This window comes from Lipotes vexillifer, unplaced genomic scaffold, assembly GCF_000442215.2.
Source record: "Lipotes vexillifer unplaced genomic scaffold, Lipotes_vexillifer_v1.1 scaffold666, whole genome shotgun sequence".
Classification (NCBI taxonomy): Eukaryota; Metazoa; Chordata; class Mammalia; order Artiodactyla; family Lipotidae; genus Lipotes; species Lipotes vexillifer.
In genome coordinates, this window is record NW_006787408.1 from 1,849,552 (window position 1) to 1,875,375 (window position 25,824).

At 36.5% G+C, this 25,824-nt stretch overlaps 1 protein-coding gene and 1 pseudogene across 1 annotated transcript in view; one reads left to right on the plus strand and one right to left on the minus strand.

Annotated features, from left to right (window-relative positions):
* Nucleotides 1-25,824, minus strand: part of SRBD1 (S1 RNA binding domain 1) — a 243,634-nt gene that overhangs the window by 106,613 nt on the left and 111,197 nt on the right. Inside the window, exons 15-16 of the mRNA XM_007459965.1 lie at nt 10,581-10,672; nt 1,353-1,435 (exon numbers count right to left, since the gene is read on the minus strand). Of these exons, the coding sequence (XP_007460027.1) occupies nt 1,353-1,435; nt 10,581-10,672 (175 nt within the window). The remainder of the gene's footprint in view (nt 1-1,352; nt 1,436-10,580; nt 10,673-25,824) is intronic.
* LOC103068366 (peptidyl-prolyl cis-trans isomerase FKBP1A pseudogene) lies at nt 15,645-20,407 on the plus strand (annotated as a pseudogene).

A 25,824-nucleotide genomic window follows, 5' to 3' on the forward strand; every position in this document is an offset into this window, starting at 1 on the left:
ATTCCTCTGCTTAAAACTCTTCCTTTACTTCTCATTGCTGTTGGAATGAATTCCAAACTGTTTTCACGTTAAATGCTATCTCTGAATCCAAATCTGGAGACTAGGTCCCTGCTATTTACTTAAAGACCACTTTGATGCCAATAAGTTATTAGCCTCCTGGGCTCTATAAGTTTGACTTTCTCTTTCCTTTGTTTCACTAAGGAACTGAGGTATTCCATAACTTCCATAACTTCACCTTGAATTAATATAATTTCTCTTAACTATGATGCCTATATAATAAAACTGCTAAAAGAGGTATACTCTTTAGTTACTAGGCATTTTATCTATCTGTAGCTAGATCAGTCCCTTTAGGAAGCATCCTCGCCAGTGAACAAGTCCAGTTAAAGGTCTGGATGCCTCTTGGTCTAACTTGCTGTACAATGGGAAAACTCCAGTTAAGTCCCAATATATGACTGGTTAGTCCAGGCTTTGACAGTGTGAGCCTGGGTAAAAATCCTAACTACTCTAGGACACAGCTTCTCTTCCTGTTAGATGAGGAGGGTAGGGTTGTATGATCTCAAAGGTCTCTTCCATTTCTAGTGGCCACAGATTCCATGACTTCATATAATATCTCCTTAGAGAAAGTATAGTACCTATCACTCAAATCTCATGAAAATTATATAGAGAGTAATATTCTATTTCAGGCTTAAGAAGAACTTTCATCAAAGAGAAAATAATTCAACTTGAGGTTTCTGGAGACGACTTAAGCCAACATGGATTCATTTTGCCAAGATTTAGTGCTGCCCTCAATTGCCTAAGGAACACAATCTCAAGAACTGAAAATACAGCAGCAACACCAAGAAGCACTATTACTACTACACAGTAACAAAAATGAAAGGTTTTAGCTCATACTGGGCAATGACCAAAAACTAACTATAATACTCAAATAGGAATGAAAACAGGAAAAAAATCACAGTAGGTACCAAAGGCTTCTTCCTGAAAGATCAATAAAGATCAATAGCTCATACTGGTTTAGAAAAAGAGGCAACCCCCCCCCCCCTTTCTCCACACCCCTTCCATTTTTATAGCGACGTTAAAAGGAGAGGCTCTTCAGATTAAGTTACTAGTCATACCTAGAGTTTTAATAGTCTTTAAACTGATTATAGTCCATTATAAACCTTAATCAAAATCATAAAGACCAGGAAAAAAAAACTCCCTCCTTCCTGAATAATTTATAACACCTAACTACCTTTCCACAAACTGTATAACCTTTGAAAATGGGAACTTATTCCCACTGACAATTACTATGCCAAGTTTGAGTACTGTCTCTGTACTGATGGATTTCACAAATTAAATGATCCACACTGCTTTACCTGATACATTCCAACTCCAATGTGCTTCGGCTCAATTTTCACTAGCTCAGCTAATGGATCTTGTACACGCCTTGCTATGGAAACTGAAAAAACAGAATCAGAAAACAAGTATGGCTTAATGTAAAAGCAGTATCCAGATAATTATTATTTTAGTTCCTCATAATGCATAGTTATCCCTCTTTATTCCTCCCCCCCAAGGAGGCCAACAATTTAACCAAGTTTCAGAGTTCCTTTTTTTTTCCCCACACAAAAAGTGACTGCAAAATTTCAGGATTAATTATGTGACCAGAACTCCTAGGTATTCCTGAGCACAAACACATTGAAAGGGTTATACATTTAGAAAAACAAATAAAACACTTAGTTGCTATATTTATACAATTACCTGTTCGTTCTTTAAATATAGTATAGTAGGGCACCTCACACTTTAAAGAACAAGTAGATATTTGTTTTACTTTTAAATAATCCTGCATTGCTATAAACATGCTACACATTTGTACATTAAATATGCTTATTAGGACTAGATCCTGATAAAGATGAGTAAATGATAGAATCATATCTTATTGCAATCAGAGATCATTAGTTGACTAGTGAATACTCTTGAATCACATTGAATATGATTGCAAGACTAGTCTGAGAAGTGATCTGCGTCCCAACTGCTTGTTCCTAACACATGCACAGTCCTAATTACATCCCTTTCTTGACCATCACTTTCCATTTTTAAGAGACTTGAGAGTTAACTTTAAACATGCTTCGTGTCATGATTTTTATTTAGTCATCATTTATTATCATCTTTTTAAAAGCCATATGTTATTAACAAAATCTCATAACTAATTTAGCTTATAAGATAGATTTAGTTAGAGAAAAGAAATTTAGTTGCATTGAGTGTTTACAAATGAACAGCTTTTATTTTCTAAACACATGAAAGCTAGTCAGTGTCACCTACTCATACAGAAGGTTGGATGAAATATAAATTCATTAAGTAAAAACATTAAGGCCATTAAAGGAAACCCCATGCCTGTTTTCATGTTAAACTGTTCAAGGTCTGGTAAAAGAAGCCACTTCTTAGAAGTAACTATCAGATTCTCCAGTCACTGATTTGTGCCACCTCTCATCAGAGATAAGATCTACTGTGAACATAAAGTTCACTGCACATTCAAGTCTTTTTCATATCTTTTATTATTGCTGCTAACAGACAGTGACAATGGCAGCTTGCAAAGCAAGCTTAGAGAGCAATAAGCTGATGTTTTACAATCTGCCTATTTCTCCCACAGAAGAGATGGGGATTCCAAGGCCTTCACATATACCTTTCTCATCAAATCTCATAAAAAGTTAATTAGTGCAAGCATGCCAGGTTATAGGAGAAATGGTTTCCTTTAATAACCACATATATAGTCATATGAAAACATATGCCACCAGAGAAATACCTGATATCCTCTAAAACCAAACAGTCAGGCCTCCATATCTGTGGGTTTCACATCCACAGATTCAACCAACTATGGATCAAAAATATTCGAAAAATAAACTCCATAAAGTTCCAAAAAGGAAAACTTGAATTTGTTGCTCTCAGCAACTATTTATATTGCACTTACAACTATTTATATAACATTTACATTGTATTAGGTATTATAAGTAATCTAGAGATAATTCAAAGTATATTGGAGGATGTGCATAGGTTATATGCAAATACTATGCTATTTTATATAAGGGACTTGAGCATCCTTGGATTTTGGTATCTGAGACGGGTCCTGAAACCAATCTCCTGTGGATACCAAGGGACAACTCAACTGTATTATTTCTTTATTCTAGCCTTTACATATATTATACAATAAGAGTGATTTTCAAACACGTACATACATTGCCAAAATATTTTCAGATTAAAAAAACAACCCACAACAGTAGGCCAAGTTAAGGTAATAGGCATCAGAACGTTTGCTGTGTAGGAAGGCAATATTAGAAATTCAATAAAAGTATATCAATAATAGGTAAATCTCTCAAATCTACACCTTCAGGAAAACCCACATTATGAAAACCTAAACTTAGAAATTGTGTGAGTAGAGCCCATATTTTAACATTTCTAAAATACACAAAAGGCTTTTAAACTACTTTCTACTGGATTCCCTCCTAAGAGTTCACTGCCAGTGTATCCTTTGTTCATCCTAATATTGCTAAATATTAGCAACAATGGATTAAAAATGATGGCTTCTAGATGACATATTAATTCTACAATAAGTCCCAATGGCTTCTGGAGTTACACTGTACCCAGTAAACAACCCCCGACATAGATCTAATATTTCTAGAATTGGCATTTCACTTTCAGATGCTGTTCATTCTGTGTAGCATAGAAACCCAAGCATGAAAGAGATGGGAGGCAGGAGGAGGGAGAGAGATGAACATTGTTTAAAGTAGAATTCGAAAAGTAGTATGCTCAGGCTTTGGAGAAAAGATGGTGTTGTTTTCCTGCTGGCAGGATAATCAAGAGAAGGGTTATGCAATAAACAGTAATAATGATCAGGCTGACAACAGATTTCTGAAAGTAACAGACAGATAAGTAGTTCAGGCAAAAGGAGTTTAATAGACTGCTGATAAAAAAAAAAGAAGAAGGAGCAAGAATCATGGCCCAAAACTTGGGGCACATTCATATTTTGAGACAGAAAAGAGAAGGAGGAAATGGTAAAAGAGCAAGAGAAGGAATGGTGAGGAAAGTATAGCAGAAGAAGTCAAAAAGACTTCTGGAACATGTTACTTATGTAACATGTTACCCTATGTCCCTATGTCCCCAAGTTTTTACTCCTAGGTACATACTCAAAAGAAATGAAAACAACGGTCTACATAAAGTCTTGTACATGGATGTTCACAGCAGCATTATTCATAACAGCCAAAAAGTGAAAACAACCCAAATATCCAACAACTGATAAATGGATGAATATAATGTGGTATACCTGTATAATGGTAAATTATTTGGCAATACAAAGGAATGGAGTACTGATATATGCTACAGCATGAGTGAACTTTGAAAACACTATGTTAAGTGAAAGAAGCCAGCCAATCACAAAAGACCTCATATTGTAATGATTCCATTTATATGAAATATCCAGAATAGGCAAATCCATAGAGACAGAAGGTAGATTAGTGTTTTCCAGAGATTGGGAAGAAGAGGGGAAGGGGGACCGATTGCTAATGGGTACAGGGTTTCTAGGGGCGATGAAAATATTCTAAAATTGGATAGCGGCAATAGTTACAACTCTGACTATACTAAAAAATGATGACATATACTTTAAAAGGGTAAACTGTATGCTATGTAAACTATATCTCAATGAACTTGTTATGTATTTTTTAAATGCAGTATGTCCAAATGTATGGCAAATATTGACTATTTTGCCCACATGTAACGTCAACATTTCTCTGTATCACTGCGACTATTTACCACTGTTTAGGAAGTTCTAGTTAACGCAATTGGAAGAGAAAAGAAAGAAGGTATAATTACTCAAAAGACAGAAACTAGATTATTATTACTTGCAGATGATGACTGTCTACTTAGAAAACCCAAGCAAGTCAACTGAAAAAATATCAGAATAAGATTTCAATCAGTTGGCTGGTGTCAAGACACCCAGACAAAAACTGATGCTCCACCATATGCCATCAACAACCAATAAGAAAATATCATGAAGGAGAATCCATTCAGAGTGTGTGTGTGTGTGTGTGTGTGTGTGTGTGTGTGTGTGTGTGTGTGTGTGTGTACTGCAGGTGAGTAAGAAAAATAAAATGTGCATAACCTGGATGAAGGTATAAATTTAATGGAATTTCACTGTATTTCTACAGAGTTTGAAAAATATTAGTTAAATGGCTCTAAAGTTTACATAGAAAGAAAGAAATGCATAGGACAAGTGCAATTAAAAACAACATTAAGGCAAGTCATATTATAAGCCACAGTAATTGAAAGAGTCTTGCGTTGTAGCAGACTAGACAGACCAAGGAAAAAGGGAAAAAAGTACATATAGGAATTTCGTTTTTAATAAATGGTAATTTGTTAAACGGTAATGAAACATATTGTGTAAAGGAAGACAGTAAAAAGCAGGGAAAAGGAGCTTCGACTGAGTGAAGATTATCATCCTAAAAGGTAAGCAACCAGAGAGCCATATGCAGTAGCACTGAAAACAACATTTCCCCCTCATTCATAAGGTATCTTATATCCAAAGGACAAAAGGGGTTCTATTGGTTTTGGTCTTCAGTTCCATGAAATGCATAGAAGCTTAAAGCTTCTAGAGCAAATAAATGTATTGCTTAAAAGACTGTACTAAACTGTGTTCTCTTTAAAATTTGCCTTACTCTGTTATCTGAGAATATCAAAGTGGAAATCTTTATTTTTAAAGTCCAATACTCACTTCTTTTTTATACTTCCTCTTGCCATCAGACAGCAACAGAGGAATCCCCATGCTGTCTTATTTCATTCAACAACTTCAAATTAGACTTTTTTTCACTAAAAAGCTTATTAAAATGTAGTTTTAATGCTCTTAATGCAAATTTATTATAATCTTGATCCTCTAATTAGTAATTACATTTTTCAATAAGGAGCTGACAAATCTGTTGACCTAATATAAATACTCTATATCTTGATTGCAGTGGTTGTGGCTACCTGACTAGTACAAGCTTTTCAAAATTCATAGATGGTGTATCTAAAAAGGGTGAATTTTACTTCATGCAAATATACCCTTAAATTTGAAAGAAATATCTTTTCTCTAAGGATATCAAACTTTTTCTTTATTTTTCTTCTTTCTGTATAGTCTCTATTTCTTCCATGTAGTGCACCCCACCTCCCACCCATATTTTGGCATCTGTCTTTAATAGCATAAGTTTTCCTTACATGTTAAGTGACCCTAGACTTTCCATCAGGGGTAGGGTACTAAAAAGCTGACTGTAAGTGCTTTGCTCAAAGGTGAGATTTGTCAACTGTGGGCTTCACTATAGGGTGATTTGGCCATTTCTTTGTGAAATCTCTGATCTCAGTTTCTTTAGGTGTTTTCTCTTGTGTTAGTCAGAATCCCCTAGTCTCCCACATAAGGTATCTACAACAGCATGTCAATAATTATTTAATCTCTCTTTTTTTTTATTAGGTATTCCCACTCTCACCTATAACCCATGTCCTCCAGTGTAGAAACCTTCAGTTTAACCCTCTCTAGAGAACAATTCTCCAGTCTTCTGCAAAAGTGGAAGAAGGGCAGTTACTCAACTGTGTGGAATGGGAGGTCTAATTCATTTCTTCTTTTTTTACTGATGTGAAATTCACATAACATAAACTTAACCATTTTAAGGTGTATCATTCAGTGGTATTTAGTATACTTACAACATTGTGCAAACCACCACCTCTATCAAGTTCCAAAACATTTTCATCACCCCCAAAGGAAACCCTGTACACATTAAACAGTCCCTCTTCATTGTCCCCTCTCCCCAGCCCCTGGCAACCACCAATCAGCTCTCTGTGTCTGCAGATTTGCCTATTCTGGACATTTCACATATATGCAATCATACAATATGTGACCTTTTGTGTTTAGCTTCTTTCACTTAGCATGTTTTCAAGGTTCATCCATGTTGTAGCATGTATCATTACTTCATTCTTTCTTATGGCTGAAAATACTCTTCCATCGTATGGATAGACCACATTTTGTTTATCTATTCACCTGCTGATGGACATTTGGGTTGTTTCCAGTTTGGGGCTATTGTGAATAGTGCTGCTATGAGCATCTGTGTACAAGTATTTGCTGAGTACCTGTTTTCAATTCTTTTGAGTATATACCAAGGAGTGGGATTGCTGGGTTATATGATATTCTATGTTTAACTTGATCTCACTGTTTTTTAAACAGACTTTCAATCAATCCTCTTATTTTAGACCCATTCTCAGCCCTCCCAAGATACTTCTAAAGGTGCTTAGTGCATTTCCTGAGTCTTTAGGGTTTCTCCGATCTATTTCAGGTTAGCTCTGTTTTCTACAATGCTGTCTCAGTATTCCACTTTCTCAAGTTGGCTAGATCTCATCCGGTTTCCAGCTTCAAAACTATTGTTGCTGTTATCTCCTCTCCCATTCTCCTTGTCCTAGTAAGTTTATGCCTTCATTCTATCAAGTTACTGTCATTTTAATGAGATTTCAGAAGAGAGTGAAGGAGTAACAGGTATATTTAATCTTCATTTTAAATCAGAAATCCATAATAATCTTTTTAATACCAACTATCTACCATTCTATCCATCCAATTTAAACTGTCTCAGTACAATGAATTTATTATGAGGGGAATGTAAGCATATATAAGGATAACTTCTGTTTTCAATAAGCTGATAAACTGGTCAAGAAGATGTAGTAAGATAAAGGTCATTTTCTTACATATGTTTAACACTTGTATGAATGTTGAGGTTCTGTTATATTTGATATGGTAAACTTATGGAGGGTTGAAAGGTAAAACCCACACCCATAGATAGGTCAGGTCTCAGATGAAGTACGAAGTCATCCCAGGCATCAATCACTAGGAAAGAGAAAGATGCCTAGTGAGAAAAAAGGAACTGAAATGGAAGTGGGGCCTAGAAAGCCAAGAGTGGAGACTCTCAGTTAATTTCAATATTTGCTTCCAGGACCAGACTTTGAAGACTGAGAATGTCTAGGTAGGTGTTTTGAGTTGATATGGATCAAACATAGTCACTGCCAATGTGGAAACAAGCTAAGACAAAGAAAAATGGCACAACTGCAGTGAATCACAAACTGAAGACACAACTAGGTTTTGAAATCAGAGTAATTAGGACTATATACCAATTCCCCTTTTTATTATTTCCTATTTTCATAGAGTCTTGTTAGAACGTTGTGATCTTGTTCCCTTATAATACTGTGGCAGTTATGCACCCACATGGGCCAGTGGTGAAGAGGAAATAGCAGCCCCCTTAGCAAAGGGAAGTCTGAGGAACTGCCACCTCCTATATAATATTTTTCTAATGCCCTGTTGGATGATTACCTTTCAGTGCCCACTTGGGAGGCTCTGAATTTTATTTTCTATAAAGAAAAGTATCCTTTTATTACAGAAGTAACGTATATAAATATTATGTACACACTTGGCTACGCGGCCTCATTAAGCCTTGGTTTCCTCATCTGTAAAGTGGGAATAATAAATGACTCATAGGGCAATTGTGAGGATTAAATAAAATAATCCTGGCAATGTATTTACCACAATGTTTCATATATATTAAGTGCTTAAAGAAGATTAGTGTTAGCAGCTCCCTCCTCCTCCTCCTATTATTATTATTACTATTGTTATTACAAGGCAAGTACCAAAAGAGAACATGGCAAGGAGGCAGAGACCACACTGAGTTGATGTGACAGAGAAAAGCTTCACTGAAGAAGCAAGATTTTGAGCTGGGATCTGAGTTTGAAAAGATGACCATTTTAGGGGACTTCCCTGGTAGTCCAGTGCTAAAGAATCTGCCTTCCAATGCAGGGGACGTGGGTTTGATCCCTGGTCGGGGAACTAAGATCCCACATGCCTTGGGGCAACTAAGCCCTCGCGCCTCAACTAGAGAGCCCGCGTGCCACAAACTACAGAGCCCAAGCGCTCTGGAGCCCAAGCGCCACAACTAGAGAGAGAAAACCCACATGCCACAACTAGAGAGAAGGCTGCGTGCCACAACAAAGACCCGAAGCAGCCAAAGAAATGAAAAGAAAATAAATAAATAAAATAAATAAATATTTTTAAAAGAAAAAAGAAAAGATGATCATGTTAGTCAGGGGACTGTGTCGTCGAATGAACAACTGAAGGGAAACTACAAGTTCTTTTGGACCAAAAAAGAAGTTTTTAACTTTAGATTAACGCAAAAATTTTCAAATACATATCACCAGGTGTAGATTTCAAGAACAGTCAATGAAATTTGATGAGAATATTTAAGGAAAAAAAATTAAACAAAAAGTCTATTTCCCCTAATTTGGAATTTCCCCAAACTGGGGGATGAAGAGATACAAACTACTATATATAAAATAGATAAACAACAAGGATATATTGTATAGCAATGGGAATTATAACCATTATCTTGTAAGAAGTTATAATGGAGTATAATCTGTAAAAATACTGGATCACAATGCTGTGCACCTGAAACTAATATAATATTGTAAATCAACTATACGTCCATTAAAAAATAATAATAATAAATCAGTAAACACACATACACAAGCCACTTCTAACAAAGTAGTCTAAATATCCACCTATTACACAGAAAAATGCTCTGACCAGATCTATATTTTGCTTGTGATACCAATTATTGTCATCAGATGTACCAAAATATCTTTTTTAAAAATAAATTTATTTATTTATTTATTTTTGGTTGCATTGGGTCTCTGTTGCTGTGCGCAGGTTTTCTTTTTAGATGCAGCAAGTGGGGGCTACTCTTCATTGCAGTACTCTTCGTTGCAGGCTTCTCATTGCAGTGGCTTCTCTTGCTGCGGAGCATGGGCTCTAGGCACGCAGGCTTCAGTAGTTGTGGCTCCCGGGCTCTAGAGCGCAGGCTTAGTACCTGTGGTGCATGGGCTTAGCTGCTCCGCAGCATGTGGGATCTTCCCGGACCAGGGCTCGAACCCGTGTCCACTGCATTGGCAGGCATATTCTCAACCACTGTGCCACCAGGAAACCCTCAAAATATCTTTAATTTCTTCACACACAAGATTTAAACTATTCCACATCACAGAAATCAAAGCAATTTTATACAACTAAAATCAAATCAGGCTGATTTAAACAATACAGTAATGACAATTCCTATTAGCAAGGCAAGAGAAACTGGTCATTTAACAAATATTTAGCTATAGCCTGAAAGTCTGTGCATGTTTATACATTGGCACTTTAAATATTTTATGTTAATATATTACTTTCCTCCAACAAAAAGCTGTAATAAGTAATATTTTGCAATAATAATAAGAGAACTGAGTATTTTATTGTTTTTACTATTAACTCTCTAGCATTTAATTTTACTAAAGATGTTTTGGGCTAATTTTTCACCACACTCTAGAATACTATGCAGTGTTCTTTAAAAGCAGTATTCTTCTACTTCTTTTCCATAATTCCCAGTATTATTCCAATCAAACACTTTCTTTCTAACATGACTGCAATGTATCTTCTAAAATTTCTTCGATATTTAAATATATTGCTTGCTACAAATACAAGTCCAAAATATCAAAATCACACGCTTTAGTGATGACCCACAGTTTCTTACCTGCACTTCTCAAATTAGGGTCCAGTCCTGGCATCTCTTTATTAGCTTCAGGGCTGACACTGTAGACTGATGCTCCTGCTTCACTGACGATACTGAAAAGAAAGAAAAGGGGAATATCATTTTCCAAAATTTCTACCTGCCCCAAGAAAATAAATGAATGAGACTAGGTATTATAAGAAAAGAAAACTGCAGGGCAAAGCACTCTCTTTATATTTCAATGATACCTATACTATTTAATTTTACATTAACATAAAGTGATTAAGCAATGCTTATTTTCTACACATAGGAAATACACAGGCTTAAATCCATAATGAATTCATTCAGTCATTGTTTAAGAGAGAGTTTATAAATGAACACAATGGATACTCCTCCATGATGCCAACATCAAAATTTTCAGAATACTTAGCTCCTCTTGTGTTTATAATCCATTATTGACTGACATTTATGACTCCCATCTGAATCATTCTAAAGCATCTTGGGAAGCACAGACATGTGTGTGGATATGTGCATATGTGGATATACACAAAAAACCATTGCCATAAACATTGCCATTATTATTACTTGGTTATAATTAACAACCACAATGTGAAAAGGAAGGGGATCAGACAGGATCCCACTTCTTTTCAAGAGGGTCTGAAATCATCCTTTTGGTGAACTTGAAACATACCACTTCAGGCAGGTGTTAAACCACTTCATTTCATCATTTCTTTAATCAAAGCATCACACATATCATCCTGTTCCTTTCTTCTTTGGCTCCATATACTTTACAATCCACAATGGCAGCACTCTCTTACAGACGACGGTTGTATAGTGGTTGACATTTGTACAGTTTACCAAACATCTTAAAATTAGAGGCTTTCTTTATGATATAATACGTAAAGAAATATCATCTACTTTAAGTATTTACAATACCTTTGGTTCTCTACCATGTGACCATCTAGATGTCACAATTCAAAAGCAGAAACATGTTAGTGCTTAATTTTTAACCCACTCTTAGAAACCTCTCCCATTCTCTGCTCTTCAGTAGTTACTTCAATTGTGAGACAAGTTGAGCAGATAACTTTTAACATATTGCCCCACTGTAACAACTCAACACTGATAAGTAAAATGTGAAACAGTTAGTTTGCTACTCCAAAGAGTTCTTTGAAGAGCTCTTGATTGAACTTTGACAACAATTATAAACCACAGAGACTTGAGAAGATTATTTGGGGGCAACGAGAAGATTTATATCTTTTGCAACCAAGATCTACTAACCCAAATTTCATAATAGGCAAAATGAACACTCTGCAACTGAAAAGCAAGGCTGCTCATCCTGTTCGTCATCAACAGCATCATCATGATACAATAAGAGGTGCATATTATGTACAAAGCACAAAACCAAGCCCTTTATGAAACTTAGGATAAATAAGAATAGTCAGCCATCAGCCATGGAAAATTTGGTTTCAAACACAAATGAACGCTCAGCCTAACAAATTTTTTTCTAAAAAACCAGAGTATCTGTGAAGTGCAGAGAAAAGAATATTTAAAAAAATCTTACCACAAATTTATTTTCTGGCATTGCCAGAAGCCTCCAAAATTACCTCTGTTTGAGCAAAGGAACTTAAATGGTAAATAAAAATTCCCATTAACTGTGGGCTTCAGCAGTTGGGTACCTGAGAATTTGCTGGGTGATTCACTGTCTCTTGGAAGTTATAATTCTCAAAAGACTGAGGGAAACTTTGCAAAGAAAAACACTCAGATAATAAATATTCCTCCAAATACCAAATTGCCACTTCTTTTAAACAGAGGAATACAAAACAGATGTGACACGCTGCACCCAAAGATTTTAGATTAACATTAATATTAAATCAATACAAAATGCAGTAAATTTCATATGCTTTAGTTACTAGACAGCATGGGTCCAATAAACTGTTCAGTACTACGCACAGATCAGAATGCTTAAATAATCTAAATGAAGAGAAAAAGCTCAACACTGATTACTTCAATATAAAACATATAAGGATCTAAGAAGTATATGTGGCAAGAGTTAAATGAAAGAAATCAAGCTGGGAGTGGTGATGATTTTTTCCAGGAGAAGCTGCTAAGAACAAAAGTTATAACCTTTCCCCCCTTCCTTTTTTCTTTCTTATTTAGAGTTCAAGGATAGACATTAAGTAGAAAGTATGCTAGATTTTACAAGGCACTTTCTGTTTATTAGGAAGTTTCTCAATAAACTATTAGAAAATTATTCCAATTATCTCTAGTATATTTTGAGGAAAGCAAAAGTAAACTTTGCACAAAATACAGATATCTAACATTTAATACGTATTATATGTCACAAAACAAATTTCACTCAGGTGTAAACTAATTAGGCTCATAATCTTAACAATTTGATTATTTTATTTACTTTGCCATAAAGCAGACAAGACTCTGAGTAAAATTTATAATTTTGGGGGAATTTAACTGACACAGTTCTAACTGAACTCAAAGGTTTCGAGATTATTACAGTATTTGAAGCCCTTTCAAATTGTTTGTTTAGACAAATGCCTAAATAGATACATATGGTATATCAAACTTTAAATATATGAAAGTACACTTCAGAAGCTATCACTGGACTTAACGTTTTACCAGATCTATGTGTTAATGTGCTAATTCTCTAGAATTAAATTGATAATTTTTAAAGCACTTTATCTAATTCAGCACTTTTCTAGAGTCTTTCTAGGCTTTTTAATTTGAAAATATATACATATAAACCACACACTCATAACCTAAAAAACAAGTGAAATGCCCACAATATAGATGGATTTACTTTTAAATTCATTTAAAAAATTTTAACAAAAACCCTGCAAGTTAAAAATGCCAATTTTTGTTATCTCAAGTAAAATTCAATGCTGTTACATAAATCTGATCATTTATCAATACAATGTACTTTATTTTTTAAACAAATATCTGTTTAAACCACAGAATTTATATCTCCACAGTTTATAAGTCTCTTCTACCAAGATAAATTGTATGCTGATGAATCTTTTAAAACCACGCTTGCAAGTACTTTTCTTACAGTGCCTATTCATTCTGACAGTAAAAGAATGGCAATTTCTTTTGCCAAATTGAGATGGGAGAATTTTTTTCATGAGAGAGGAAAACTAGCTGTTTATTGTTTTTAAGTTATTGGGCTAATAGTTTTCACATTCATTTACAAGGTTGCTTGAAGCCTCTGTATGAGTCTCCTCCCCTCTTCTTATTTCCCAAATATGAAAATAGCTTTTTTGTTTTTCTTATTTTAAAATAAATTGCATGCTTCCTATGTTAACAAGAAAATTCAATTCAAAGTTAACCTACTTAAATGAAAACACAATTAATATTTAGTAAGCTATCAAAAATCAGCCAGGATATATTTGCTTAAATTAATAAAAACTGATTTCTCATTTTTTATAAAAGTATACTAGAATTGCTTAAGTGTTACCAATATCTAGAAGCTTCCTTTTCCTTCTGCCCACCAAAAAAAATAGGTACTAAAAAGCTCCGATACTAAATGCACAGCTCATTTCACTAAAGTTTTAAAAATAATTCATCTAAAAACAGTTTTTCCAAATTTTCAGGCTGAGAAACATTCATATGAAGAGAGGGTAGGTAAATGACCTAAGTTTCTCAACAAGTAACAGAAAATGCTATAAAAAGTTAATCAACACAGATCTTAATTTTTTGCTTTGCATATGAGAACCTGTTTTGAAGTATGAAAGGATAGCTGTTTGTATTTTGGGGATAGGAGACAAGGCCAAAAACCAAACCACCATAAATAAAAGGGGCTCTAGGGTTTAATGTTTAAAGGATACTTATTTCTAAAAAAAAAAAAAAAAATCAAAGCAATTTTAAATTCCTTTATTTAGTGATGAATTGTCATTTCAGGGAGCCTCAAATGAGCAATACCTAGTCACTTTAAAAACTAACATGGGAATTCCCTGGCAGTCCAGTGGTTAGGACTCCATGCTTCCAGTGCAGGGGGCACGAGTTTGATCCCTGGTTGGGGAACTAAGATCCCGCAAGCCATGTGCACAGCCAAAAAAAAAATTTTTTTAATTAAAAATAAATAAAAACTAAGGTAATCTGGTGATGATAAGGAAGCAGGGAAACAAATAAAATCCTATACTATTAAAGATATTTAAACTGTAAAACTCTTTTGGATGGTAATTTGAAAATATAGATCAAAAGTCACAAGAATATGCATTCTTTCTGAACTGCCTATTAAATTTTTAAGAATTTATATGAAGGAAATTTTAATTTACACAAAAACTTAAACAGCGCTATTCATCACAGCATAGCTCTGACCAAAAGAAACTGAAACCAAAATGCCTATCATTAAAGAGTTCTTTAATGAAAACCTATACTGTCATTAAAAATTACTGTTGTATTAAGTGGAAAGGCTGGTTATAAAACTAAGACATGAGACCAACTTTGATATTTTTAAAATATAGGTATATACAAAAGAAAAAAAGGTTTATGTTAATATTAATAGTACTTAACTGTGAGTTATTCCTTTAAAAGAATTCTTATTTCTTTAAATTTTTCTGCAATAACTGTAATATTTATTTGTAAAAAGAAAAAGTTTAAAATTTAAGTTTCAAATGACCATTATTTACCTGGCCAGGAGATCCAATATTGCATAATAGCCAACATTTTTTTTTTATCAAACTTTCTTTTAAAGTTATCAAAGTTATTTTGAACTTAAATGTGGGTAAATATATCATTTGTTAGTAATAACTTCCAAACATGACTCCTAGGAAACCTCAAATAATATTTTATGATATTGTTTTATAACATGAAAGAAAGGTCAAGAATAACTCTTGATTTGTACATACAGGTCATATAAAAAGCAAATGCACAATGAAAAATTTTATAAGAAAGTACATACAATATACATTCTTAAGTTGTACTTAGCCCTTGGCCTGTGCATCCAACCCCCAAGTTATTCTTCATGAACACCACGGCACAATCAATTCACTACCCACAACAGAAAAGGTGTGAGGTGACACAGTTGTATGCCAGGAAAGTAGTGTGTGTGAAAAAAAAGAACACTAAAGGCAAAATATGGTGAAAAAGAAAAAGAGCAGAAGTACACCACCTCAAGATTTCAATGGCACCAAATTTATATGTAGGTATGTAACACTAGCACCATCTGGTGGAAGACCAGTTAGAAGCCATTCTCCAACTATCACAGTTTTTAAAAAAAAATTCTAAGCTATCTTTCAAAGAATGAGCATTTTCCAAAGAGAACGAGTCTAGCAATGGTATAGTAATTATTTACACAGAGGACCCATAACAAGCCTGTGAGAACTTAAAATGTCTACCAAACAGAGGGTGAGTATATCCCGGGATGGACATCTTATCACATCCACAGAGCAGTATTTCAACAATACAGAATTCCCTTGGCTACTTTTCCTTCAGTGTCTCATAGCATATCAGATGAACACTTTCTAGCCACAAAAGAAACCTAAAAAGGACAAACCCAAATTAGCAACTACCAAACAGAGCTGTAATTTGGAATTTGGGGTTCCTCAAAGTAACAGCTACCGACTCTTCTGGGCCATAAACACAACAATAGTATTCATTCTACATGAGAATCTGATTCTGGTTTATGTTCACAATGATGCTGAGCTGCTACAATGTACCACAATGTGTCAAAATATTACACTTAAATCACTTCTACTGCTGTCAGTGGGCCACTCAATTTGACAAAATCACTGGTACCTTCAAATGCCATCAAGGGGAAAGCCAATCAACAAACTGAAGAACAAAGACGGAGAGCTTCTCTCCATTTGTAGGTTGAGTCCCTCTGCTGAGGTAGAAGCAGTTTCTGACAAAGAATGAAACCAGCAGAAATTGTCGGTCTCCACCACTCTCCAGGGTAAGCATTCCTTTTATTTTCTTTCTCCCTTCCCTTCACTGTCTTGTTTTCCTTTTAAAAACAAAAATTCCTCCTTTTTTTTTCCCCCATCTATGTTTGAGTCCACCATGAAGTTGTTACAAGTACTGCACAATACCACTAAAGGGAGCTCAAGGAAAAAAGTCACAGCAGCAACCAACAAGGCCTGATGCCTAAGTGGTGTTAGACTAGGCACAAGGACAAGGGCCCCACTGAACCAAGACACGAAAAGCAGCCTTGAAGAGCAGAACACTGGGACTTCCCTGGTGGCGCAGTGACTGAGAGTCCGCCAGCCAATGCAGAGGACACGGGTTCGAGCCCTGGTCCGGGAGGATCCCACATGCCCCGGAGCAGCTGAGAACGTGTACCACGGCTGCTGAGTCTGCGCTCTGGAGCCCGTGAGCCACAACTGCTGAAGCCCGTGCACCTGGAGCCTGTGCTTCGCAGTGGGAGAGGCCACTGCAATGTGAGGCGTGCACACCGCGGGGAGGAGTGGCCCCTGCTTGCCGCAGCTGGAGAGGACCCACGTGCAGCGGTGAAGACCCAACGTAGCCAAAAAAGTAAAATTAATTAAAAAAAAAAAAAAAGAGTGGAACACTAACTGTGAAAGAGGCTGTTGTTTGCAGCAGTACTGTAAGCATCCCACGTTCGCTACTAACGAGTTCCCAAAAACTAAGAGGGCAAGGAAGAAATACTGATCTAATTTTTGTGCTTTCATCAACATTTTGAAATGTCCTGATTTAAAGAACATGATGTTAACCTACCTGCCATCCCTACTGCCCCAAACATACCAAAAAGTATGCTTCTCCTGATTCTTGCAGTTAACTCCAAAACGGTCAAATTTTTAGGTACTCAGCTTGTATTTACTCATAGAATAACAGATTATCTGTGTTTGTTTATTCTCGTTCAAATGCAACTCTACATTTAGATATAAATCTAAGAGTATGAATCGCAGAGTTTTCTTACAAAGGGAGAAGTTTGTTTATTTTTTTCTTTTCTACCCCTTTTTTTTTTAAGCTTAAGTACATCTATAGGAATTTATCCACTAATAAGTAAGTGGAATTCAGACTGCTACGGCATAGACTTTTCAGAATGAAACTTATTGCAAGATATTTTATTCCTTTATTATCCATCCAATAACAGAAGTCAGAATCAGAATTACTAATTTAGAGGGTTATAATATTCTAATATTTTGCTAATAATAAGTGCTAAATAATAAAATGTGAATTATTAAGAGTTTTAAGAAAGAACAAAAAAGAAAGGAGAGAAGCAAAGGGAAAAAGATAATGAGAAATAAAATAATTAGAGAGACAGAAGCCAAGATACACTTTGCCAGCAACTAACAGCCCAGTTCTTTTTACCTACAGTTGAATTAAGTTTTGGAAGTAACAATGGTTTGTGCTACATTCCCTAATATTCTTCCAAATGCTACTGCTAAAGATCTCAGTGGACTCCACTAATAAATCACGTACATTTTTATCAGTTTTCACATCCTGTTACTCACTCCTCTTTTTCTCCCTTGTCTGATGTTTGTTTTTGCCTCCCACCCCCCACCCTGCCAACCTCTACTTTCCTCTGACGTGAACTTATACCTCTGCAGAAGTCATCACCGCCCACTGAAGGGACCCTATCTACAAACTTCACTTAACACATTCACCAACCAGCAGTCTCCAGTTTGAATCATCAGGCTCTTTTCTGGGGCAGCCTCAAACTTTAGAATTTCTTTTGGCCACCCAGATAATGCTAGGGGAAAAAAAAAACAAACTCTGAAAGCACAGGCCAAATGTAAGATGACGACTCTAGATCAACCACTTTTTCTAATCGTGGTTTTCAAAAGTACACTGAACAGATGGAGGGAGAGAATGAGTTGTTCAGTTCAGCTGGCTGCTCCATTTACTTCTTTATCTATGGTCAGATCTTTACTTTCTTGGGATCACTGCACATTTCTGGCTCTGCTATATTACACTGTGTAAATATTTAGGAGAAATAATTCCTTTCAAGGATCTAAACTTCCACTGTCGTTATGGCAAATGAACCTGTTTATGCTATGTTTGTTAAGTAACAGCAAACCTAAAAGAACACAGGAATTTACTAATATATGTGGTACACAAACATCACAATCATAAAGCTTCTCATAGGGTCATATCAAGAACATGAAAGGCTAGTTTATTTTTACTCCCACTGCCCTGTAATTTTCTTTAACTCTACTACAACAGTCCTTAATTCAAACCTTTCCTACAGTTACAGTAACAGGGTAGACTGAATGTACATAAGCTGTACCAAAACTACTCACATCTCCATTTAACCTTCCTTGATTCTCAAGTGGTTATCAAACTTAATCCTACATCAGAATCTGCCGGAGGTTGTTAAAACACAGATTGCCAGGCTCCACCCCCAGAGCTTCTGCTTCACTGGCGCTGAGAATTTGCATTTCTAACCAGTTCACTGGTGATGCGGATGCTGCTGGGACCACATAGATTTTAAAGTCTTATTAAGGTATAACTTACATTTCATAAAGTTCACCCATCTTAAGTATACAATTCAATGACTTTTAGCAAATGCTGTACAATCATCACCAAAATCCAATTTCAGAACATTTCCATCCAAAAAGATCCTTTGTGCCCATTTGCAGCCCTCATTCCCATCTCCAACCCGAGGTGTCCACTAATTTACTTTTTGTCTCTATACATTCACCTGCCTGGACATGTCATATAAATGGAATCATAAAATATGGGGTCTTTTCTGTCTGGCTTCTTCACTTAGCATAATGTTTTTGAGATTCATTCATTCTATAGTATCAGTACTTCTTTTTTATTGCTGAATAGTATTCCACTGTTCTAGCAATACCACATTTGTTTATCCATTCACCAGTTGATAGAATTTGGGGTTGGTCCAAGTTCTCTGGTATTATGAATAATGCTGCTATAAACATTCATTTACAAATATTTGTGTAGACTTATGTTTCATTTCTCTTGGATATATTCCCAGGAGTGGAAATGCTGGGTTGTAAATTCATGTCCAATTTTTTAAGAAACTGCCTAAGTACAATGAATAAGGGCTCCAGTTTGTTCATTTCCTTGACAATACTTGCTGCTGCCTTTTTGACAACTATTCTAGTGGTTATGAAGTGGTATCTACTTCTGGCTTATTTTACATTTTTAAATCATTGATGATGTGAACACTTACTCAATGTCTTTGTTGGCCTTTCCTAATCTTCTTTAGTAGAATATCTGTTCAAATCTTTGCCCATTTTTATTTGGCTTGTCTCCTTATTATTGACTTATAAGTGTTTTTATGTATTCTAAATACAAGTCCTGCATCAGATACATGATTTGCAAATATTTTCTCCAAATTTTTGGTTTGTCATTTTCCTAATGGTCTTTTGAAACATAAAAGTTTTGAATACTGATGAAGTCTAGGACTACACTTTGAGAGCCAGTGTTCTAAAGCCTCAGGTGGGGCATGCGGTGGCGCGTGCGTGCGGCGCCGTTGTGCAATGGGATAAAGTAGAGGGGCGGCGCTGCCGCCAGGCCCACTCTCGGTCCACTCCACACGTCGCGCCACCCGCCCGCCCGCTGCCCAGCGTCCGCCGCCTCCTCCGCCATGGCAGTGGAGGGAGGAGACCATCTCCCCCAGAGTCGGGCACACCTTCCCCCAAGCACGGCCAGACCTGCGTGGTGCACTACACCAGGATGCTTGAAGATGGAAAGAAATTCGATTCCTCTAGGGACAGAAACAAGCCCTTTAAGTTTGTGCTGGGCAAGAAGGAGGTGATCTGAGGCTGGGAAGAAAGGGTTGCCCAGATGAGCGTGAGTCAGAGAGCCAAACTGTCTCCCCAGACTATGCCTATGGTGCCACTGGGCACCCAGGCGTCATCCCACCAAATGCCACTCTCATCCTTGACGTGGAGCTTCTAAAACTGGAATGACAGGAATGGCCTCCTCCCTGAGCTCCCCGTTCTTGGATGTGCCATGGAAGGATCTGGTGCCTCCAGATGCGCACAGCAAGTCCATACGGAGCTTTTCCTGAAATTCCACTACACTCTTTGTATAAGCATCTTCCTTGGCTGAATGTGTTCCGTCACCAGCTTTGCTCTTCCCCTTTCTCCTGGCAGGTATGTTGAGCTGAACTACATTACATAAACCTCGAGTTACTCATTTTAGTTTGTTTTCATTTTGGGGTGAAGACTGAGTTTCAGTCCTTTGGATCTAGGTTTCCAGTTAAGTACTAGTCAAGTGTTAACAGCACAAGTAATGGGTTGACTTCAGAATAGGAACTGGTGTGTGGGGTGCAAGAATCTTTATTTTATTTTATTTTGGATGAAAGTTTTATCTATCATATGTATCTATTAAACATTCTTGCTGCTGCGCTGCAGAGCCATAGCTGATTTGAGGCGCTCTTGAGGACCAAATTATTCTCCAAGTTGAGAGACATCCTCGGGTTGAATGAAAAGCCCGACCCCAAACTAAAGTGGCCTCCACTGCCCCACCCTCCCCTCCCCTTAACCCTCTGCCTTTTGAAAGCAGATCATTTTCACTGAGACGTTGGACACTACAGGGTCTGTCCCTGGGCTAGCAGGGACCTCTGAAGCCTTCTTCATGGCCTAGCTTTTTTTTTCTTTCCATCCTGTGGTTTTTCTAATGGATATTCAGGACTTTTGTAATCTCCTCGCTATCCAAGCTCCACTTCCTAAATTTTAAGAACTTTAATCAAAAGTTAAATTGAAGGCGCTGTTTGTAGACACTTAACACCCATGAAAGCTCAGCCATCATGACAAATCCCTGAGTGTTGGCTTAAGAAAATGATGCTGGTCATCACAGCTTCAACATCTCTTGTTTTTTGATGCTCAGCTCCCCCTGCTGATCTCAGAGTTTCCTGGCTTCTCCCTCTCACCCCTCTGCTGTCCTGTGTAGTGATGTGGTGAGAGAAACTGCTGCCTACTCCCCTACCTCCACACTACATATGAGTTTCAAGTTTTATTATTGCAATAAAAGTGCTTTATGCTGGCTTTTCTCAACAACAACAAAAAATGCCTCAAAAATTCAAAAGAAATAGTAAACCCCTGAAAAATGTGAAAGCTTAGTGGTTTCCATCTGCAATAAGCAATATGTAAATGTCAGGCATAGTATCTGCTTTTCTGTTTTGTTTTGTTTTGTTTTAGCAAAGCCTATCAGAACTACCATCCTAAACATATTTATTCTTTTTATGAGAGAGGGAAAAGAGAACTTGCAACTTACTGGCTTTAATACATTATGGAATGAATAGATTCAGCTGCAGGTGGGCCTACCTGGGAACACTGGATGGCATGCTGGCATTAAAGAACATGGACCCGTGTTAGCATTTTCAGAAGCATTGGTCAGTCCATGGCTTTTGACACCGTTCTTAAGAATATAAGAAATATGTCCACCTTACAAACTAATGGGAATAAAGATAAACGGTGCACCATAGAAGATATTATAGAAAAAGAGCATATTACCTGAAAGATACATTTGGTTTATTTAGAAATTTTTATTAGTCTTCACGTCAGGGCATTTTAAAACAATTCATATACCAGTACAGCCCTTTCTTTGTTGAAAATTCACTGTACCTTAAGTGAAGAGGAGCCCAAAGATGGCAGCTAAAATTCAAATCTTGTCTAGGACCATAACTTGCAAATGTATAAAACATACTTCAGGAAAATATAGGATATGTTTGATTCAGGTATAAGCAATATTAAGATGATTCATTTCCAGGGTGAAACCCAAATTACTACACGTTTACCTCTTGATGATTATCCATGTCCACAAATCATAACAAAACAAATCATAAGAAAAAGAAGCTTATATGAACACACTATTTCTATAACCATGACCTAAGATACAGATTTTGTGATTTTATGGAAAAACTATAATGATAAGAAGGATCCAGTTAAAAGATAAAGAAAACCCATTTAAATTTGCAACAACAATCCTTCTTTATATAATCCAAGTCATCCTAGGACCCAAAGCAAGAAGTTTTGTATACTGAAGAATTCCCATGCTTCTGCTATGAAATGTTTTCAAATATTTATGTTCTAATTCATGGACCCTGCTCATAAAAGCCGTTAGTCCTCATTGCCTTTCAGTTGCTGGAGATGGATTTTATTATTCTACTAGTCTTTATAAATTACAATACAAGGAAGAAGCTTGTTGGCCAAAACTCATTCTCCTTTTTTCACTGAGCTGCTCAAAGCCACTTAAGAAGGTGTCCAAAGAGATGTCAGAGAATATAGTTTCCCAAGTGATCCACAGTCTCTCAACATTGTCTGGCCCCTCATAAAACTTACAGGGCATCTCATCCAACCTTTTTACATTTTTTGCAATTCAAAATAACTAAAGTTATTGGAACATCTTTCCCAAATTACATAAAATTAAGCTATCATCATCTCTGTGATGTTACTGGCCCTGAGATCCAAGATAAAGATCAAGATGTAAGAAATAAAGCAGAGAGTTTACTCAAGAGCATACAGCCAATTATAATTTATCCATAAGATTGAAAGGTAGGAATAAGCAAAATAATGTTAATAGTTTTTTAAGCCTTCATTTTATAACAGTGTTCAACCAGTGTCCCTTCTTCAACCAGTTAGATACCAGTTACTAGGAGGAACAAACTCAGCAGGTTACACTACTTTTCCTGTCCTTATTTAGCAATCAGTCCTCTGGTCTTAGAACACTAAGGCTCAATGAAAAAAAAAAAAAGGAAGAAGCAGCAGCAAGGACCTCAAGCAGGAGGTCTTACTCCTGGTCATTTAAAATCTGACAGTCATCAGTGTGTGTATCTGTATGACAATATGATCATAACAGAAGCCCATCCTCCAAAATCTGCAATTTCCTAGTGAGGTTCTTGATAACAATAAGGTGCAAGGACAACTGCACCCCCTGCCCCCAGCTCTTACCATTTATCCCATAAAATCCAAAAAACTAATCACTAAAACCTTTGCTTATACTAACAGCAAATTAGTATCATGCCAAATAGGTACAAAGGTGAATAAGAACACATAAACAAACACCTTTGACTCTTCTGTACAAAATCGGTATGCCTCTCTCCAAACTAACAGAACTATACCACTTCAGCAATTCATCCATTTATGAACAAATGCCCTCAGCCTATTCCTGAGAAAGGGAAGAATGATCAGTTATATCTGTCTTCATCTTGTCTGAAAATCTTGACATTTTTCAGCAAGTAAAGGTTCCAAATGGCAGGTGTCAGAATGCCTTAGCCTCATAAGTGGTGCTGGAAGGCAGGAAAAGCAGCAGCAGTATGTGGTCATGTCAGAGCCACATAGAAGCTGCCTAGAGAGCACATTCTGAAAAGAGCAAACCTCAGACTTGGTTAAATCAATCTACTGCCAGATGCCACTCTCAGAAAAAGCTGCAGTGAGAAACATTCGCAAAGCTGCCCAGAGAAACATTCAACTCAGAGCTCTCACAAAAGGGAAAATAGCTGAGTGCAGTGGCACCTGTCCATATCCTGTCTGATAATTTGGTCAAACTGGCTCAATGCAGAGATGAAAAATTGCCATAGAATTCTTTGCTTAGTCTACAAGTGAGTATTATTTCCTCAAGGTCATTTTCAGTTAATCTGAAGTAAATAATATGACTCTTCTGCACTTCCATAATATCTATAGCTTTCTAAAAGTGCTTTAACTGGATCATAAGTACCCTGTTCATTTTACCTGTGGGGTTAGAAAGAACCAAAGAGGTAAATAAAATTAAAGCAAGATCATCTGAAACTAAGACTCAAAAAGGAAAACCTGGTCTCTGTACTGTTAGGCCAGGCTTCTTTCTACTTAGATGCCTACCCTCTGCCCACTTCTCGCCTCCCAATCATCTTTTCACAGGTTTTCCCAATAATTAGAAAGCTTTGGAGCTTTTTATTTAATTAACTTATTTATTTATTTATTTTTGCGGTACGTGGGCCTCTCACTGTTGTGGCCTCTCCCATTGCAGAGCAGAGGCTCCGGACGCGCAGGCTCAGCGGCCATGGCTCACGGGCCCAGCTGCTCCGCGGCATGTGGGATCTTCCCAGACCGGGGCACGAACCCGTGTCCCCTGCAACGGGAGGCAGACTCTCAACCACTGTGCCACCAGGGAAGCCCAGCTTTGGAGCTTTTTTAAAGTTGTTTGTGAAGGTCAATCAATAAGCATTTTTGTTCCCAGAGGTTAACGTAATTGGCATGATGGTCTACTTTATTTCTCCTCAGATCTGAATCTATGAAAAAGTAATGGTTTCTGAGGAAAACTCAAAGCAGGAGATGCCGAAGAAGCATAAGAACGAGTTATGTTTTAGGGAGGAGCATTCACTGTCAAGTCATCTGGTTAGATACATCAGAAACTAGACAAATTAGGATTCATTCAGATGAACAGTACATAGTTAATGGTATAACCATCCACAGAAAAGAACATTCAATATCATTTAGGTTTTTATACTCTATTGGAATATACAAAAGGATCCCTGGGCCAAGGACTGATACCTCAAAACACCTGATTTCCTCTCATATCTCAAAAGACAAAGCACAAACAAGAGCCAGGACTTCCTTGAAGTTAACAGTATTTTAAAATAAAATAGTGTCAAAATGAGGACATTTGGAAGCATCCAGAACAAGCATGATCTTCCAATTATTGCACAAAGAAATCGGATTCTTCCTTAACATTTTACTCCCTGTGGCTACACCACTGAAATGTATTAATTTGCCATACAATTGTGCATATTTTCAAACTAAAACAATTCACTGGAGTCTGCATTGTCTTGTCTTGCCTTCTAAGCACCTAGAAGGTATTGTTCTTCAACTCTGTGCAGTTGGCTCAAGTAATTTCTCATCTTTGTATTTTCAGATCTTATTCTAAGGCCAGTTAACATATACGGCACAGAAGGGATCAAAGTAAATACTAATTAACACAGACCCACATTCAGATAAGGGCTAAGAGTATTCTCACATACATATTCTACAGTTTGAAAATCAAATGTATTAAATAAAATTAAAGTATTAAATAAACAAATTTCCTAAATTAATTTCTTATTCACCATTTAGTCTGCAAGTTTCTATTTCTATAAAACAAGTCATTTTGATATGATCATTTTCCATGTCTGCTGTCTTTTTCCTACACACTTTGCTAACTTAATTGATTCCAGACTTCCCAGCATCTCATGCTTTTCTGTTTTACTCATTGAAATAGAGGGATTTGTTTTTTTCATTAACATGGATAAAAACCAATTTGTGTTCCTGTTTGGAGTAAAGATGAGTGGTGGTAAAAACAAAGTGTGATGCTGTTGTCAAGGAATGTTTATTGCTCAAAATCATGCAAATGATAAACAGACACATGAAAT